The 17,379-nt window shown below is 54.7% G+C and overlaps 1 protein-coding gene across 1 annotated transcript in view; it reads left to right on the top strand.

The window, feature by feature from the left end:
- The window catches only part of TRIO (trio Rho guanine nucleotide exchange factor), a 245,181-nt gene that overhangs the window by 127,800 nt on the left and 100,002 nt on the right, over positions 1–17,379 (top strand). Inside the window, exons 12-18 of the mRNA XM_037529214.2 lie at positions 7,838–8,007; positions 8,790–8,964; positions 12,674–12,869; positions 13,528–13,694; positions 15,436–15,555; positions 16,359–16,550; positions 16,949–17,098. Of these exons, the coding sequence (XP_037385111.1) occupies positions 7,838–8,007; positions 8,790–8,964; positions 12,674–12,869; positions 13,528–13,694; positions 15,436–15,555; positions 16,359–16,550; positions 16,949–17,098 (1,170 nt within the window). The remainder of the gene's footprint in view (positions 1–7,837; positions 8,008–8,789; positions 8,965–12,673; positions 12,870–13,527; positions 13,695–15,435; positions 15,556–16,358; positions 16,551–16,948; positions 17,099–17,379) is intronic.

The raw sequence follows: 17,379 nt of genomic DNA, 5'->3' as shown, positions 1-17,379 counted from the left end.
TCTGGGCCCCAGGGGGCGCTGCGTCCCTGGCCGGCCAGATGCTGCTGGACAGGACGCTGGACCACGGGAGGGACGGGAGCTGGCAGGGGTCCAGACAGGACTGCAGGGGGGGCATTTGGGCGCAGGCCTGGTGATCATCTTCAGCAGTATTTGCGAAGATTTAAGATTGCTTTGGGGACAGAAAAGACTTTCCATGCAGCTGAATTTATGGTTAAGGTCACCATTTCAGCTTTGATTTGGTAAAGCGACACCAAAGGGAAGCGGGAAGACCAGCCTTTTGCAAAAGCGCCTCTCCAGAGACTCAGCAGCGGCATTTTTAAGGAAAAATCTTGTCATGAAAGTGAGTAGAGTCTGCCTTGTCGTGAGGCTCAGGGATGATTTGGAAGGGGTGATGCGTTTGTTCTCATTGACTTGCACTGTAGGGCTCGGGTGTGTGTGGGGCGGGGGCCGCATGTGCGCCTGTGGACTGGGGGACCTTCAGTCTACTACCGAGGTCAGGAGATTCGCCCTGACAGCTGCAGCATTTTTAGGCATTTGTTCTTTTCTTCATGTGCAAGACACGGCCATGGCGTCTTCACCCTGATTTGCTTTTTCCTCCGTGTGTCTCCCTAAATTGACATAGGGGAGCCTCCCTGGTGGTGCAAGGGGTTAATTCAGTCTCAGCACTATGAAGCTATCCAGAGCCATTGCAGCACAAGTTTGATCCCCAGCCAGGGAGCTACCCACATGGCGTGCAGACCTCTCCTGACTCGCCCGCTGCTCCCCTCAGCAGTGTATTTCAGTCAGTCTGCCTGTTCTGTTCCCCACTCTGTCTCTGGTGAATCCTCTCGCCCGTACCTCCGGCCTGTACCCCAGTTCTTGTATGCATAAATAAACAAATCTTTAAAAAAAAATAAAGTGACGCAGGGTCCAGGGAAGACTTTGGTGACCATTGGGGAGACCTGGACGTCCAGTGTGGAAGGGTCTGGAAACTGGCCCCCACTCTCAGGCTTCTTTTTCAGTCCCCGCCTACTCTCAGCAGGTTTATTTGTCCTGACTGGCCCCAGAATTTTCCCATCGTCGTGCTCGGAGCTACGCTAATACCCTAAGGCCCACAGGGATGCTCGGTAGGTTCCGTGCAGGAAGGAGTGGGCTCTGCGGCCACTTGTTTTGAAACTGGTTATTGCTTGAAAACTCAGATTCATTTAGAACAAATTTAATTAGTTTAAAGCCAAATTAAAAGTGAAAGAAGGGCCAAGAGGAGGAAATCATGCTAATTAAATGTGTTTGCATAAAGTCACTAAATATTTTAATATAGCAGATGAGTGAAAAATTGCTCCAAGATTTATGTTATCTGAATTAATTCCTTTTTTCAAGCAGATCACACAGTTGAAAGCTGCGTAGGGGAAGACAGCAAAAGCACCGTGTCTTTTGCTGGGGCAACTCCATGCAGCTTTTTAGAAGTGAACCATTAAAGCCTCTTGCCCCCGGGAAGTTAACCCTCCTCGCTCCCAAGTGTTCGGCAGTGGTTTAATTCCTCACTTTCATCTGGAGCAGAGCTCTTGCCCTCTCTTGTGTGTGCGGTAAATTTCTGTCTCTGCTGAGCAAGTAAAGCAAAGGTGATCTCATTCACAACTAAGTTCAGAAAGGTGCCAGGTCGAGGTGACGTCTGCTCGGTGTTAGCCCAGGGCACTTCTGCAGGAAGGGCGGGTGGGAAGCCCGCTTAGACTCAGGAAACAAGAGCTCTCGGCTCTTACCCTCACCTCGGGGGTGGAGATGTGCGGCACCCATTCCTGGCAAGAGAGAAAAGCGGGCGCGCAGTCTCCTGCGGCATACCCTGTGCACCTGGCACTCGGCTGCAGAAGCTAGTGATAGAGGCGTCGGCCTCCATGTCACCCTGGAGCCCAGATTTGGAGCCATCTGTTCGTTTTTTTTTTTTTTTCTCAAAAGAATTCATAAGATGCTTAACCTCTTCTCAGAAGACTTGAAAATTTGACACTGTTATTTTTTAATGTGTTTATTTGCTGTTTAATTTTTGAGCGTCTAATTGACATTAGTCAGGGATACATGAATCAAGCAGCATCCCATCTGGCAAGTAAAAAGGGGCTCCCAGATATTTAAATTATTGAGAAGGAATGTTGATTGTCTAACAAAAGTTGGGGTTTTATTTTGGGAGAATTTGTTTCCTTGTGCATTTTATCTTCCACCTCTCACCCTCTGTGCCTTTCACTGTCATTGGAATAGCATTTTCCTCTCATCAGTTCTGATTAGTTCTCCTCTAACAGTTCTTGTTCCCTGTCCTCTCCTTTTGCAGGCATTTCCCCCCTGTCCATCCATCCATTCATTCATTCACTCCTTCGCTCATTCATTCCAGGGTATCTCCCAAGCCAGCTACAGTGTGCAGGGCGGTGGCGATGCAAAAGGGAATGCCAGTGGAGAACCACACAGAACCACTTTTGTGTAGTTTGCCTATTTCGACCTTTTTTCCTCTGGATAGATGCCGAGTTCCCTGAAGTCACTGAAGGCTCCGGACTCCGTCTCCTTATCTCCATGTCCCACGAGGTGTCCTGCCTCCCAGACTGAGCAGATGCTGAGTCAGTTTGTGGAATAAACAGTTTCTAGTCATCACTCTGCATTTTAACACTAGATGGACCTATTTCCAGTTTCAGTGGGAGCGAGAACATAATTATTTTCACCCATTTGTACTCATTGAAGTTCATGCTCAAAATTAGGTCCCGAGTTAATGGATAATTACCTTTGAAATGGGCGGGTTACTTGAGGAGACCAGGTGGTGACCTTGGCCAGACTTGTCTGGAATTGACTCGGTGGCCTCATGTTGCTTCTCCCGCTGGATCCCGGGAGCTGCTGTTTCCCAGGCAAGGCCACTGGCGTGGAATCCGTCCGTCCACCTGCTGGGCTGGTGAAGAGGCCTCTAGGCATTGAACTGGGGCAGGTTTTTGTTTGGGGTGCTGCCTGGTAAAAGAGGAACCTTTCATCTTATTCAGAAGTCAGAAATAAAGACCTCCCACCCACCTGGAGGTTTTTTGGTCACTACATCCCATTCTGGCCTCACTGTCATGCTTAACCACTAAGCAGCAGCCTTTCTGCTTTATGCTAGGGCCAGCGCCCACCCCGCCGGGATGGAGGGGGATCCTGGTGGGCTGGGCTGTGGCCAGAGGAGGGTCAGTTACTAGGAAGCAGGAGCGCCGGGCCAGCTGCCTGTCCAGGGCTCCTGAGTCTCTCCAGCAGGATCGTCGCCCTCACTGCTCTCTGCAGCAGCCTCTGCCGGCAGAGCCAGGCCTCCCATCTCTCTCCAGGAGCTGGGGAACCCTTGAGGCATCTGGATGAGCTGATTCTGGACTGAGAGGTCTTGGCCTCTGAGCAGAGTGGCTGCCCTGATGGGGCCTTATAGGCAGAACCTGTCCAGATGCCCAGCTGCCCAGAGAGGACGTGGCTGTGCAGGGGACAGTGCACGGCACTTCTCCATGAGCCCCACCTGAACATCCGACTCCTCCGGACCCTGCGTCTTCTCGGCAGAGCTCTCTACAGTTTGCTTCCCAACTTTCAAGCCTTTTATTTTGGCCTCCTGAGCAGTGTTGTTGTTTTAATATTTATTTTGTAGAAGAACTGGGGTACAGGCCAGAGGTGTGGGAGAGGATTCACCAGAGACAGAGTGGGGAGCACAACAGGTGGATCTACTGAGATACACTGCTGAGGGCAGCAGTGGGACGAGACAGGAGAGGTCAGCTCCCTGGCCGGGGATTGAACTCAGGCCACAGTGGTGGTAGCGCTGAGACTCAACCCTTAGGCCACCAGGGAGGCCCCCTTAGCAGTGTTTTTGCTGATGACGCATCTACTAAGGTCTCTAAGATAATTTGCTTGTTTCCTTTCTCCACCCACATACACACCTGTGAACATAGCCCCCAGCTTTGTGTTTTTAATTTATTATTTTGAGATGATTATAAATTCCCAGGAAGTTGAACAAAAACAGACAAGGTTGTGATGCTTCACCCAGCCTCCCCTAGATGTGGCAACTTGTGTAACCCCCCGTTGCTTACTCCAGTTGCCCCAGGTCTCCATGAACAAGAGAGTGTGTGTGGGGGGGTGTTCTGTGTGTTTTTTTCTGTGCACACTTATATAACCACTTTGAGCATACAGAATCGCCCATCACAGCCCATCTTGGAGGGCTGCTGCCTCCCTATACCCGCCCCCAGCCCTACACCCTCTCTCACGCCTGGCAAATACTAATACTGTTATTCAAGAAATGTTACTGGCATAGAACCATGTAACAGGTAACTTTCTGAGACTGGCCTTTTTTTTTTTTTTTCTTTTAACTAATTCCCTTGAGACCTGGGTGTGTGGTTGTGTGTGTGTGTGGGGGGGGATGGCGATGGGGTGGGGTAGGGAGGGGCTTTTTCTTCTTTATTGCTGACTCGTATCTCGTGGTGTGAAACATCGAGTCTGACCACTCACCTGAGCCCGGACCTTGGGGCCCTGTTCTGTTTGGGGCTGTCGCACCCGGGAGAGCTGTGGACGTTTATGCACAGGTGTGGGCGTGAAGTCACATTTCCGTTTCCCTGGCACGAATGCCTGTCACGGCTTGGTGACGCATGTGCTGAAGGAAACCTTCCTGTTTCCCTGCCACTTCACACTTGCATGCTAACACGGTGAGGGGTCTCTCACTTCCAGCGTCATGGAGGTCCAGGATCGCTTTGATTCAGTTTGACAGCGGAGAACTTGAGATCCAGGGCGTAATATTTGAGGAGGTGAGGGTCACTGTTTGCGAGCTGATTTCCACAGTATTTTAGCGCTAGTTCCTTAGCTGAACTCTGTGCACTCGTCACTGGACTTAGCTGATAGCAGAACACATGAGCCACTGCGTGGCCACCAGCCACTGGCTCCTGGTGTTTATTTTATTTTTATTATTTTTTAATCTTTTAAAAATGTTTTAATACGAAGATGCGTAAGACCTGAGTTTTTGTTTTTTTTTTTAAGATTTATTTATTTATGCATACAAGAACCAGGGTGCAGGCCAGATGCACGGGAAGGTGAGAGGATCCACCAGAGACAGAGTGGGGAACAGAACAGGCAGACTGATGAAATACACTGCTGAGGGGAGCAGCGGGGGACACAGGCGAGGTCTGCCTTGCCATGTGGGACCCTCGCCCACCAGCCAGGATCGAGCTGGCGCTGCAGAGGCTGCGGACAGCTTCACAGCGTGTTGCTCAGCTACCTGTGCCACCTGGGGAGGCCCGGCACCTGGTGTTTAAAAAAAAAAAGAAAAAGTGTTTTATCCCCAGAGGTGGGAAGATCCAAAAATATAGCCCTAGGCTTTTGTTTTCTTTCCGTAAAAATATCATCTGTATTGAAACAAAGCAAGAGTGTAACACACCCCTCCTTTACTCTGCTGAGGGCCCCGGGCGCTTTGCCCTGCGCTGCCTCGGCGTCACGCCACAGAAGGGGCCACGAGGGGTGTGGGACACCTGAGGAGTGCTGCTGCCGCACCCCTGCAGCCCCAGAGGCCGCGGGCAGGAAGGCTGCTTAGAGCTGAGGTGGCCTCGGCCTGTGCACGCCCCGCCATGACGCAGCCACCCAGGCGCAGCGTTTCCTGGGAGCTCTCATCCTTCCATTGTCTGCAGAAGCAGCTCCCTCGTTCATGAAAGTTAGAGAAAAAAAAAACCAAACCAAAGCCCAAGAGCATCTTATCCATGATGGACCCTCCTGGATGGGCAGGCCCGGGGCCATATTCGGCACATTGATAATGGGCCTTGCCCGCAGGGACATCCACAGAGGACACGGTGGGCTGCGTCCCGAGCTAGGTGCCGGGGGGCTTGCCCGCCTGTGGGTGCAGGATGCTTCATCTCGGGGCCCTGGGACCTGGTCAGCAGCATCAGAGAGGTGAGCCAGCCCCTACAGCCCCTTCTGACATAGGTGTGGCTGAGTGAGCTGAGACAAGTAACCTCTCCTGTAACCTGTTCAACTGAATGAACCCCCAGGATCCCACACACCTTGACTGAAAAATACCTCCTTTGCCCACCCTCCCTAATTTTTAAATTGGCCTGTTCATTCAAAATACTTGTTCTGACAAGAACAACTAAAGAAGTCTTGGCAGGTGAGCTTGGATTGTGCAGACGTTGGTCACAGGGGTCTCTAATTACAGCCACAGCAAGATGCTCTCACTCCCAGGGCCTGAAATGGAGAGCCCGGCTACATCCAGAGCGGCAGGACATGGCGGACAGGCCCACCTCCCCACCGCGGGGACAGGGAAGCGGTGCCGGCGACTCTGCCTGCCCAGCCGTGCCCCGTCCAGCTCCACAGCACAGACAACCCCGTAGCTGTGTCTAATGGTGCAGTGTGCCAGCGCCCAGGAGTCCCAGCATCCAGTGAAGGGGTGACACTCGCTAAAAACTCTTATACACACTCTGATGCACATGATAAAAACCGGACAGTGTGCGAGACCCCAAATAACTGCTGAAGAAGCCAGATCCCCAAAATGAAGATTTTTATATAAAATCGTATATAAATCTACGTAATTTCCCCCCCCCCAGTTTTTTTAAAAGATTTATTGACTTATGCATACCAGAGCTGGGGTACAGGTCAGAGATGTGGGGGTGAGAGGATTCACCAGAAACAGAGTGGGGAACAGAACAGGCAGATTAACTGAAACACACTGCTGAGGGGAGCAGCAGGCGAGTCAGGAGAGGTCTGCTGCGCCATGTGGGTATCTCCGTGGCCCGCTGGGGATTGAACTCGTGCTGCAGAGGCTGCCGATAGCTTCACTGTGCTGTGCTTAACCTCTTGCGCCACCAGGGAGGCCCTACCCCGTTTTTAGACAATGTGCAGGTGTCTCTGGTGGCTGAAAGTGCGCTTTGCTGTGTGGGGAGGGACAGAGGGGGACGGCCTTGGATGTCGGGGCGGTAGAGCCTTCTGCTGTTTTGATAGCAGGATCTTTTCATGGGTGGAAACATGTCACAGTGTAGCCGGTTGTACACTTGAAATCTGCACATGGGGGCCATGTCAGTGCATCTCGCAAGAGCTTGGCTGCGAGGGAAGAGCCCCTACAAACACGGTTTATTGTGAAGGTGGCGCTGCCGAGTTGGCTGTGAAGGCCTGCTGGCCGGGCAGTGCCGGGCCCTGCTGGGCCCCACCCTGGGCGCCCCTCCTCCCCGCTGCTGTGGACGTGGTCAGGTGCAGGGGGGAGGTTTCCCTCCCCAGCACACCCCCACCGCTTCCAGGCCAGGACCTGCTCCGCATCGAGAGCTGTCTTGTCAGCTGTGGAGCGGGTGGGCTTCGGGCACGGGGCAGAGAGAGCTCTGCAGCGCCAGCCTCATCCCCCTGCCCCCCAGACCTGAAGCAGCTCCATTGCTCCTGTTCTATCTTGTCTGTACTGCCCCAGCCTGAGGTGACGTTTCTCAAGTTGTGGACGTATTTTCGGGGTACACACCCTGGGCGTCAGGGATCTGGGCCCGGGGTCAGTTATCTTCTGGGCATGCTGGTGAATTGACATGCTTCCTTCTGTCCTGAGGGGTGTGGAGCCCCCACATCTGAGCAGTGGCCCAATAGTTGTGACACCCTTGCAAAAAATAAAGCACAGCTCCCACTGGCTGAGCAGCAGCGGAGCTCGTGACCGTGGCCAGCAACCCTTGGCAGGTGTCCGGCAGTCCACTGGGCCTTTTCTTGGTTCTGCTGCACTTGGACTGAGCCGGGAAGACTGGGGGTGGGGGGGCGGCTCCCCTTCCCTCCTTTGTCCTGTGACGGTCCCCTGCCGCCCTGCCTGCCTGTGTGCTCCCCGGCGCCGGCCCCTTCCCTTTCAGGGCGTGCCAGGCCTGGCGGGGCACTCACTGTGCTCTCCCCCCAGCTCTGGACGTGGCTGGAGGAGCTGCAGAAGGAGCTGCTGGACGACGTGTACGCCGAGTCGGTGGAGGCCGTGCAGGACCTCATCAAGCGCTTCGGCCAGCAGCAGCAGACCACCCTGCAGGTGACCGTGAACGTGATCAAGGAGGGCGAGGACCTCATCCAGCAGCTGAGGTGGGTCCCCCAGCACCCCCTTATCTCCCACCCTGCTTCGTTCTTGAGCATCAGCCACCTTCCCCACCCGTGGGTGAGCACAGATGACACCTCCACGCCGAGGACGGTGACTGCTTCCCGCGCTCCTTTTTCCTTCCTCGCACTTTCCTGTAGGCTCTCGGAGCCCCCATTCCAGCTTTGCCTCGTCAGCCCTCCCGGGGTTCGGCTTCCACTCTGTGCCCTCTTAGTAGCCCCGACACATCATGAGCCAGGTTCAGTGAGGCCTCCCCAAATGGGGTCTCTGGCCCGCGTGGGGGACATCCTTCCCCTCATCAGAGTCCAGGCCGGGTCAGGCCAGGCCTGGGGGTTCTGCCTCCATGTTGGGGAGGCTGGAGGCCACCAGGGCCAGGGTACTGGGGGCAGTTTCTTTCTTTGGGGCACCAGGACGTTTCTGTATGTAGGCTCCCCCCGAGGTGCCACTCCGGACAGCGCATCCCCTTGGTCCTGAGGACCCCCTTGGAGGTTGCTGCTGCAAGCGGAGGTTCCCCAGAAATGGCTTAATTAAAATCTGGCTGATCGCGGTTCCACTGTGACTGCTGTTGGTGCTAAATGGGCGTAACTGTTCCGTGTGAGCAGAAAAGTGGCCAAAATCGATGCCAGTGAGGTGGTTTCTGTAGTGACCAGACTCCTCGTCACAGGCAGGGACATGACCTGACCTCCTGCCCGGCCTCGGCTCGGGAGCTGACCCGGAGGAAGCGGGTGTCGGGTGGGGCGGGTGTGCTGACCCCCAGCTGCGTCTGCAGGGACTCGGCCATCTCCAGCAACAAGACCCCACACAACAGCTCCATCAGCCACATCGAGACAGTGCTGCAGCAGCTGGACGAGGCGCAGGCGCAGATGGAGGAGCTCTTCCAGGAGCGCAAGATCAAGCTGGATCTCTTCCTGCAGCTGCGCATCTTCGAGAGGGACGCCATCGATGTGAGTGCCGCCCCAGCGCTGCCTGCGTCCTCCCTGCGCCCGGCGCCCGGGGTCTCCCCAGCTCGTCCCTGGGTCTGGCTCTCCTCGGAGGCGGAGGTGATAAGGCACTGGCAGGAGAGTGGGGCCAGGCCGAGCCGCTGAGGCCCAGACCCTCCGTGCAGGTTCCCCATCTTGAAGCCCAGGCTCAAGGCATTGGTGCTCCCTCCTCCCTCTCCCTGACCCCTCCCCGAGCCCGCTCCTCCGCCCCTCTCCTCTCTGTCTCTCCCTCACCCCTGTCCCCTGTTCTCCCTCCAACAATGAGAATAAGCTTGCGCCGTGGTTATACCATTTTAGGCGCTAGAAAACCCAGTTTCATTTCCCCCACAGAAATGTTCTCAGATGAGCTGTAATTCTTACCTAAAAATTGACTTTTGTACAAGTGCATATGTGAATAGGACAAAGATTTCTTTTTATTTTCCTTCAACAAAAAGGGTTGGTTCCTAAACAGGAAAGTTTTCCTTTTTTGAGCCTGATGAAGTGCAGGCAGAAGCCAGGGTAATGGGCGGAGCCGACTGCGTCTGTGAAACGTGACTCGGGAGCCAGCACCCCTCAGCCGGGAGCTCGGCCTCCTGGGGCCCGCGGGCCTCCCACATGGATGCAGGGCCCTAGCCCAGCTCTGTGGGTGGGACAGGCCAGGGTCGGGCGCCTCTCCTGAGGGCTGGTGCGCAGGCTGAAGCCCTGTGGCCATGGGCTGTGGGGGTAGGGGCCTCTCAGGGCCTTTGACCACTTGCCTGAACCTCCATCAGTGCTTCAGAAAAGACCTTCGTGGCTATTCTCCTCCTCCTTGCTGGTTAGTAACAAGTAAGGAGTCAGGTCTGTACCTGCTGCCTGGTGAAGCGTGCTCAGGTGCTCTGAGCCAAGCCTGCCTGTGGCCCCGACTCAGGACAGCCGGCCTCAGCGGATGGGCCCACCAGGAGGCATGGACTGGTGCCCCGGGCCAGGGGTGCAGGCCCCACCAGCTGCTGTGCCCCCCCCCCCCCACCGTTTGTGGCTTGGCAGGGGTCCCTCGTGAGGTGGCATCTCACCATTCCCGCCTCCAGATAGTCCAACTGGAACCTGCTCTGTTAGTCTAAAAAGAACAGCAGCATCATGGGTCCATGTCCTGTGCCCGTTCCCTTGTGCAGAACAGTCTCAATAATACGGACATTAGGAAGGGAACACTGGACTTTAAAAAGTCCTGAGCACATTTGAAAAAGAAATGGTTTCAAAGTGATCTTTCCAGAGTCAATATTCACAAGTGACTTCCACTTCTTGAGCTTTGTTTCTGCCCCAGATTTCTTGTTTTCGCTTGTGTGGTTACCAGGCTGGCATGCCAGCCTGGGCAGGACCTTTCCTGCTGCTCCTGGGTCGCGGCCAGGGCCAGGCTCCCTTCTGCGCAGCGAGCGGCTCAGATGCTGCGTGTGGGCTCAGCGCCCTGTTATCCGTCCCTTTGGGGTTGGGAGCCTGATGGACCCAGTCTCCTTCTCACCCACACCTAAATAAAATCTTTTCTCCCTCAGTGTCAGAGAACGAACAGACCAAAGATTAGGGAGGAAACTTCCCCATAGAAAATTAAAGTTTAAAGTTAAAATTAAAAATTAAAGTTCTGGTAAATTTTTGTTCCTTTTTTTTTTTTTTTTTTTTTTTTTTAATAGAGGCATGTTTTTCTTTATTTATTTGTTTGCTTGTTTGTTTGTTTTGTTTATACATGCACTGGGTACAGTCAGAAGCGCGGGAGGGTGAGAGAATTCACCAGAGCCAGAGCGGGGAGCAGAGCAGGCAGAAGGACCGAAGTACACTGCTGAGGGGAGCAGCGGGCGACAGGAGAGGTCTGCGCGCCATGTGGGACCCTCCTCTGGTGGCCGGGGAGCAGCCGGGGATTGAACCGGCGCCGCAGAGGCCGCGGGCAGGTTCGCAACCCAGCGCTCTACCGCTGCGCCACCGGGGAGGCCCAATTTTTGTTCCTTTTTGAAAATGTTTCTTCCCAGTAACTTTTGGTTTAGGTCTGACTTGGCACTTACCAAATCTATTACTTCTAAACGAGCATCATTTAATAAATGATAGAACACGTTGCACGCAGAGCACAGTATTAGAAGCAGCCGGGAAGGCTTGTCCAGCTGGCATTTGGGGGACCTGCCATTTTGTGCTAACTCCCACCCCCTCTCTGGGTTCTGTGAACAGTCACTTTCTCAGTTTTCCTATGGATTTGGTCATTGCTCCCGGGGACACGGTCAGGGCCCATCAGGAGCCAGAGGAAATGTCACTCCACTGAGGGTTTGCTGTCAGACCCTTTCACAAGGTGGTCTTCCCTCCTTCCTAGGTTTTATAATTTTTAGTCTTCATTTTTAAGACATTTATTATGCAGGTTTTCAAGCCTGTGTGGCAGTGGCACCAGCTGCCCAATGAATGCTCATGCTCCTGACCCCACATTCAGCAAGGGTTTGTTTCCCTTTGCTCCAGCCGCCCCTTCTTGGGTGATTGTTGTGTTGTAGTATTTTAGAGAACATCCTTGTCAGCCTGTCCTTCACCCCTAAAGATGCTCCTGAGACTTTTTTTTTTTTAAGAAAAGATTTATTTATGCACACAAGAGCTGGGGTAGAGGCCAGAGATGCAGAGGGTGAGAGGATTCACCAGAGACAGAGTGGGGAACAGAAGAGGCAGACTGACTGAAATACACTGCTGAGGGGAGCAGCTGGGAGACAGGAGAGATCTGCTGTGCCAAGTGCGTTGCTCCCTGGCTGGGGATCAAACTCGTGCTGCAGAGGCCACAGATTGCTTCATAGTGCAGAGCTTAACCCCTTGTGCCACCAGGGAGACCCCTAGAGACTCTTTAAAATATGAGAATGTTCACCTCCCAGCTCAACAGCCCTTCCTGACTCCCTCCTCCCACCCAGTTCTGTCCAGCCCCGTCCAGACGCACTTGGGGTCTACACTCGCAGGACAGCCAGTCCCAGTCTTTAACCTAGAAGTCTCTCGTCCGCCCTTCTCCTTCCGGCCATGATTTGTTGAGATGACCGTGTCCATCGCCAAAGAAGCCAGGCCCCCGTCTGCTCTGCTCACTGACTCCCTCTGGCCGCCTTGCTCTTTTCCTTCCCCTGGAGCTTCCTATAACCTTAGAAGCGGGCAGTGAGGACCTGGCCAGGCTCAGGTCCCATTTTTGTGCAGGCACGTTTTGGCCGCCCGCGGTTTCAGGGGCGCAAGTTGGTCTGTGTCCGGTGGTGGAGCATGGTCCTCCCCACAGTGAGTGTCCGGAACATTCTCAGGACGACAGATCAGGCACGGGTGGCTGTGGCCTGCAGTTTCATGGAGCATCAGAAATAATTTCTAATTTTCCTATTGTTTGAACATTGTTAGATTTATCTACAAGGAAGAACTTTCCACCCTCATTGTACGCTTAGATAATTTTCTCCTTTATTTGACAATGTTTAGAATAAAGATTAGCTCCTTGTTGATTTTGAATAGGAACCAGAGTTTTTCACTTCATTTCTGGATTAGTGGATGTTTCTATTTTCAATATATCTTACTCAGCTGTGGCCACTTCAGCTTTTTAATGTCTGGGGGTCCCGACTTGGGCCAGCAGAGGCCCCTCTGGGGGCAGCGTCCTGCTCGCCTCTTCCTTACCGGGCTCGGTGACATGTCTGGAGGACACTGAGGCAGCGAGCCTGGTCCCAAGCAGACGCTCTCCCGCCAGATCATCTCGGACCTGGAGTCCTGGAACGACGAGCTCTCTCAGCAGATGAACGACTTTGACACGGAGGATCTCACCATCGCTGAGCAGCGCCTGCAGCACCACGCGGACAAGGCCCTGACCATGAACAACCTGACCTTCGACGTCATCCACCAAGGGCAAGACCTGCTGCAATATGTCAACGAGGTGCAGGCCTCCGGTAAGACGCGCCTGCGCTCGGTGGGCTCTGCCCGACCCCCAGGGTGGGGTGCGCGCCACAGAGCTCGCCACAGAGCTCACCAGCCCTGGGGCACAGGTCGAGAGAAGCCGCTCTTCCTAAGGAGACGTTTTGCTGTCTATTTCCCCTTACCTGGTCACGTAACGTGAGCACGTTTGGTATTGTAATGTGCCTGCCCGCGCCGTCTTAGTGTGTTTGGCCAGCAGATGTCGCTGTGGGCCCACGGAGGGCGTGAGAACCCTGCCGTGTTAGAGACGCACTTAGCAACCACCTGCACACAGATTACTCATTTCACGCAAGTGAAAGGCCTCCTAGGGCATAAGCTGGGGGTACGGAGGATGACAGCACGGCAGACTGAAGTTCATTCCTTGTAAAGGATGCAGCAGTTTCATCATTGTGGGTGGAGTGACGGGGATGTTGTCTGTGACTAGCAGTGCGTTATATTTGGCTTCTGAGCCCAACTGACATTCTCTGGTCCCCCGCGCTCAAGGGCTGTTGTGGATACTGCTCTGCTGGCCGCACCCTCGGGCTTGGCCCCGGCCGGGCAGGGGTTCGCACAGGCAGAGCGAAAGCAGGCTCCTCTTAGGAGCGCAAGGTTGGCATGCCAGTTGAATCCCAGAGTCTCCGTCAACGTCCGCAGGTGTGGAGCTGCTCTGTGACAGGGACGTCGACATGGCCACTCGGGTCCAGGACTTGCTGGAATTTCTCCACGAGAAACAGCAGGAGCTGGACTTGACCGGGGAGCAGCATCGGAAGCACCTGGAGCAGTGTGTGCAGCTGCGCCACCTGCAGGCCGAAGTGAAGCAGGTACCGGAGGCGGCCCCTGGGGCCACAGGGGAGGGGCCACTGATGAGCTTCAGAATGCTGGTGGGGAGGACTCGGTGAGGGGTAAAGGGAGCTGGTGCTCTGACATGAGTGGGGTGGGTGTGAACCTCGTCTTTCTCACGCAGCGATGCCAGCCAGCGTCCCCTTAGAATATAACAAAAAATAAATGAGAATGCTGTCCTGGTCACTGGGACCTGCAAGCCAGGGAAGCGCGTCCCCGGTCAGGACACACACCTGGTTCAGAACACGCACCTGGCACAGCCACGTCTGCAGTGTGTGCGCTCCGACCTGGACCGGGCTTGTCTTCCTGTCCCTAGTCTCTCACTTGACCCCTGGGTACATTCATTCCCGGGCTCAATAACTATGATTTTTCTGGCAAATGGAATGATCCCAGTCTGGATGGGATCACAGGCTGTGTCTGGCTGGAATGTTCTTGTGATACCAGGCCACCATGCGGCCACATCCCAGACAGCACAGCAAAATAGAAACACAGCATTAGGGAGGGATGTTGCTTTCGGTCCAACGCCCGTGGGATCAGTGCAGACGTGTGCTCAGCACGAACACAGTGTTGCTGAGAGCGCAGCCTACGGGGTCCTGCTGGATGCCCTGAGTGACAGGTGTGGGCTGGCTTGGAGGGTCTGCAGGTGCCCCCCTCGCCCTGAGCAGGTTGGGGTGTGAGTGAGCAGCATTCACCTTCGAGCAGATCAAGGTCTTGCAAAGAGCACCTCCTGTCTCCCATGCAATGAGATCAAGTACAGTGACCTCCCTTTTAAAGACAAATTAATAAAGTATCGCTGTAACTAGACAACACACCTGAGAAATAAAGGAAAAACAATGTATCAGTGGGAATTGCATGTGCCTGTAAGTGGCAGTGCCTAAAAATAGTGGCTTAGAAAGTTGTTTTCCCCGGGGAGTCGGGGTTGGCAGACTGCTGATGTTCGTCTCAGTTTCCGCGTGGTTCCTAATGGCAGTCGTAGCCCCAGGCGTCACCACCACGCTCCAGGCAGCCGGAAGGGGCGGGCGTAAGGAGAGATGCCTGTGTCAGTAATGCCTGCACAGAGGCTTCAGCTTTGAGCGCCGTGGCTGGAACTGTGTCACGCCTGTACTGACCTGTGCTTGGGCGGAGGGGTGTTCTGTTCTGTTTTAAATTCTCCCCAAATGTTGCGGTTTACTGAGTAAACGAGAAGAGGAAATGGGTATTGAGTAGGGAAGGCTTGGGCTCTGCCACAGGGACCCCCAGAATCACCTTCTACTTCAGAGTGGACTCCTGTTGTTGGTGCAGAGCTGAGGACCCCAGAGTCTGCTCCTGAGCCTCGAGGCACACCTGAGTTCACGCCATCTAATGTGGATGTTGAATTGGAAATTATGTCAGCGAAATAAAGTAGCCCTGTTACCGAGCAGTTGGCTGGTTTTGCCTGTTCACCCACAAGAAAAGAACAAAAAATACTGTTCTTGATTACCAGGGGATTCTGGGAGATAGTAGGTTTTCTAATTGTGGTTCTCAAGCCAGTTCAACCTGTGGACTAATAACAACAGTCCTCAGGACCCTCCCACTTTCCAGCTCCTATTTAAACTGGAAAGAACAGAAGTCATTAAAAAAAAATGCCACATTATGGGCAGATGCTACTGAAGGAAACAGAGGTGCTGGTGCCTGGCAGACCCCACACTGGGCCCCGGGGGCTGGGAGAGGCCCCCGCTTGGAGGTGCCTGTGTGGTGTTTCAGGTGCTGGGCTGGATCCGCAACGGGGAGTCGATGCTGAATGCGGGGCTGATCACGGCCAGCTCGCTGCAGGAGGCGGAGCAGCTGCAGCGGGAGCACGAGCAGTTCCAACACGCCATCGAGGTGGGTGTGCCAGCCAGGAGCCAGGTTCCCACCGTGGGTCGCTGGGTCCACTTGAGGGTGGGGCTGCACTGACTCTGTGTTCTGTGGGGTCTGTGGCACCTTTTCAGGTGAAATGTCAAATTTTGCCATTTTTAAAATAGCACAGAAAAGATCCCATGTCTGCAAAGACCCTGGTGCCCCAGCCGCTCCCCTGCACAGCGTTCGGGTCCTTCCTGGAGAGGACAGGACCCCTCACCCCCATGGGGTCACCTGGTTGGGGCCCGGCAGGGATTCTGGCTGGATCTGATAGACTCATTTTGAGGGGTGCACCCCCAGAGCATGCCGTTCATGCCTCCTGCACTTTTCACAAAGCTTGTTTTTCTTTTTTAAGTCAATAGTTCCCGAAAACTTTTCACTCGAGTCCAAAGTTTACGGTAAAAATGAAAATAAAAAGCCTTCACTTTGCCTCCTTTTCTCCCGTGCATTTGCTTCCAGCAACTGTTGTAAGAAATAGCAATAGAAATAATAAACTCGGAACATTCCAAGAGCTTGTTTAGCGTACCGGTTGTTAGGGTTTTCCTGGTGTTTCTCTAGCTGAGAACCCCACTGCTAAGGCCCTTCTGGAAGGCATTTCATCCTTCATTAGGTAATTTAAATACAGGCACAGTTGCTAGGCATGAAAACTTTCCTTGCTAAGCTGCTGTGCTCCCAGAAGGTCCCGCCAGCTGAGGTGGCCTCTGTAAATGCAGGCCGGGCCGAAGCTGCAGCGCCTCCGGGCCCTCCCGTGGGTCTTGTGACACGCCCTCCCTCTGCTTCCCCCACAGAAGACCCACCAGAGCGCCCTGCAGGTGCAGCAGAAGGCGGAGGCCATGCTGCAGGCCAGCCACTACGACATGGACACTATCCGGGACTGCGCCGAGAAGGTGGCCTCGCACTGGCAGCAGCTCATGCTCAAGATGGAGGACCGCCTGAAGCTGGTGAATGCGTCCGTGGCCTTCTACAAGACCTCGGAGCAGGTGGGCAGGCCGGCCCCGCGCTGCCGGCCTCTGCATTAAGCTTAGCTTCCTTGCACGACTCAGGCCCCACGAACTTGCCCATCCGTCACCCCCAGACCTGTCCAAAGGCAGCTTTCCCCAGCCCAGGCTCTCTCGGCTTCTCTTTGGTGTAAAGACTGGTAACCCCGAGAGCTGCTGAGAACCACCCTCCCCTCTTTTAAGCACATGGTCTGAAGGAGCTCAGAGGGAGACAGGAAACGGCTTTTATTTCGTTCCTGTTCCAAGAGGCCTCTACCCTGGCCCCGTGGCCTTTGTCTTCAGGTCGGCCCGGGAGCTCTGGGGGGCCCTTGTCCTTGGCCGCCCCCACCCCCGTAGCCGGGCTCAGGAGCCCGTGTCTGAGTCGAGACTCTTGCTCACAGGTCTGCAGCGTCCTGGAGAGCCTGGAGCAGGAGTACAAGCGGGAAGAGGACTGGTGTGGGGGGGCGGACAAACTGGGCCCCAATTCCGAGACGGATCACGTCACCCCCATGATCAGCAAGCACCTGGAACAGAAGGAGGCCTTCCTGAAGGTAGGAGCCGCGCTCGGGTGCTGGCGCCTCACGCAGCGGTGGGCCCGGCCCGGGCTGGGGGCCAGGAGCAGACTCACCCGTGGCCTGGTGGGGCCACGTCTCCCGGGACCCTGCGCCCGGAGCTCTCGCTCTGTCACCGGGGGAAGGGGGCGTGAGCATTGAGTTAGTCAAGCAAAGGAAACCTTAAAATCTTGCTCATTTGTGCTTTGCGTTGTCCCGCAATGTCCCCGAGAAAGGGCAGACATCTGTGTGGAATAAAGGGGGAACGGAAGCCCCAGCAC

Source organism: Talpa occidentalis, unplaced genomic scaffold (assembly GCF_014898055.3).
Source record: "Talpa occidentalis isolate TD23 unplaced genomic scaffold, MPIMG_talOcc4v2.1 talOcc4.6, whole genome shotgun sequence".
NCBI classification, from domain to species: Eukaryota; Metazoa; Chordata; class Mammalia; order Eulipotyphla; family Talpidae; genus Talpa; species Talpa occidentalis.
This window is presented reverse-complemented; position numbering and strand designations above follow the sequence as displayed.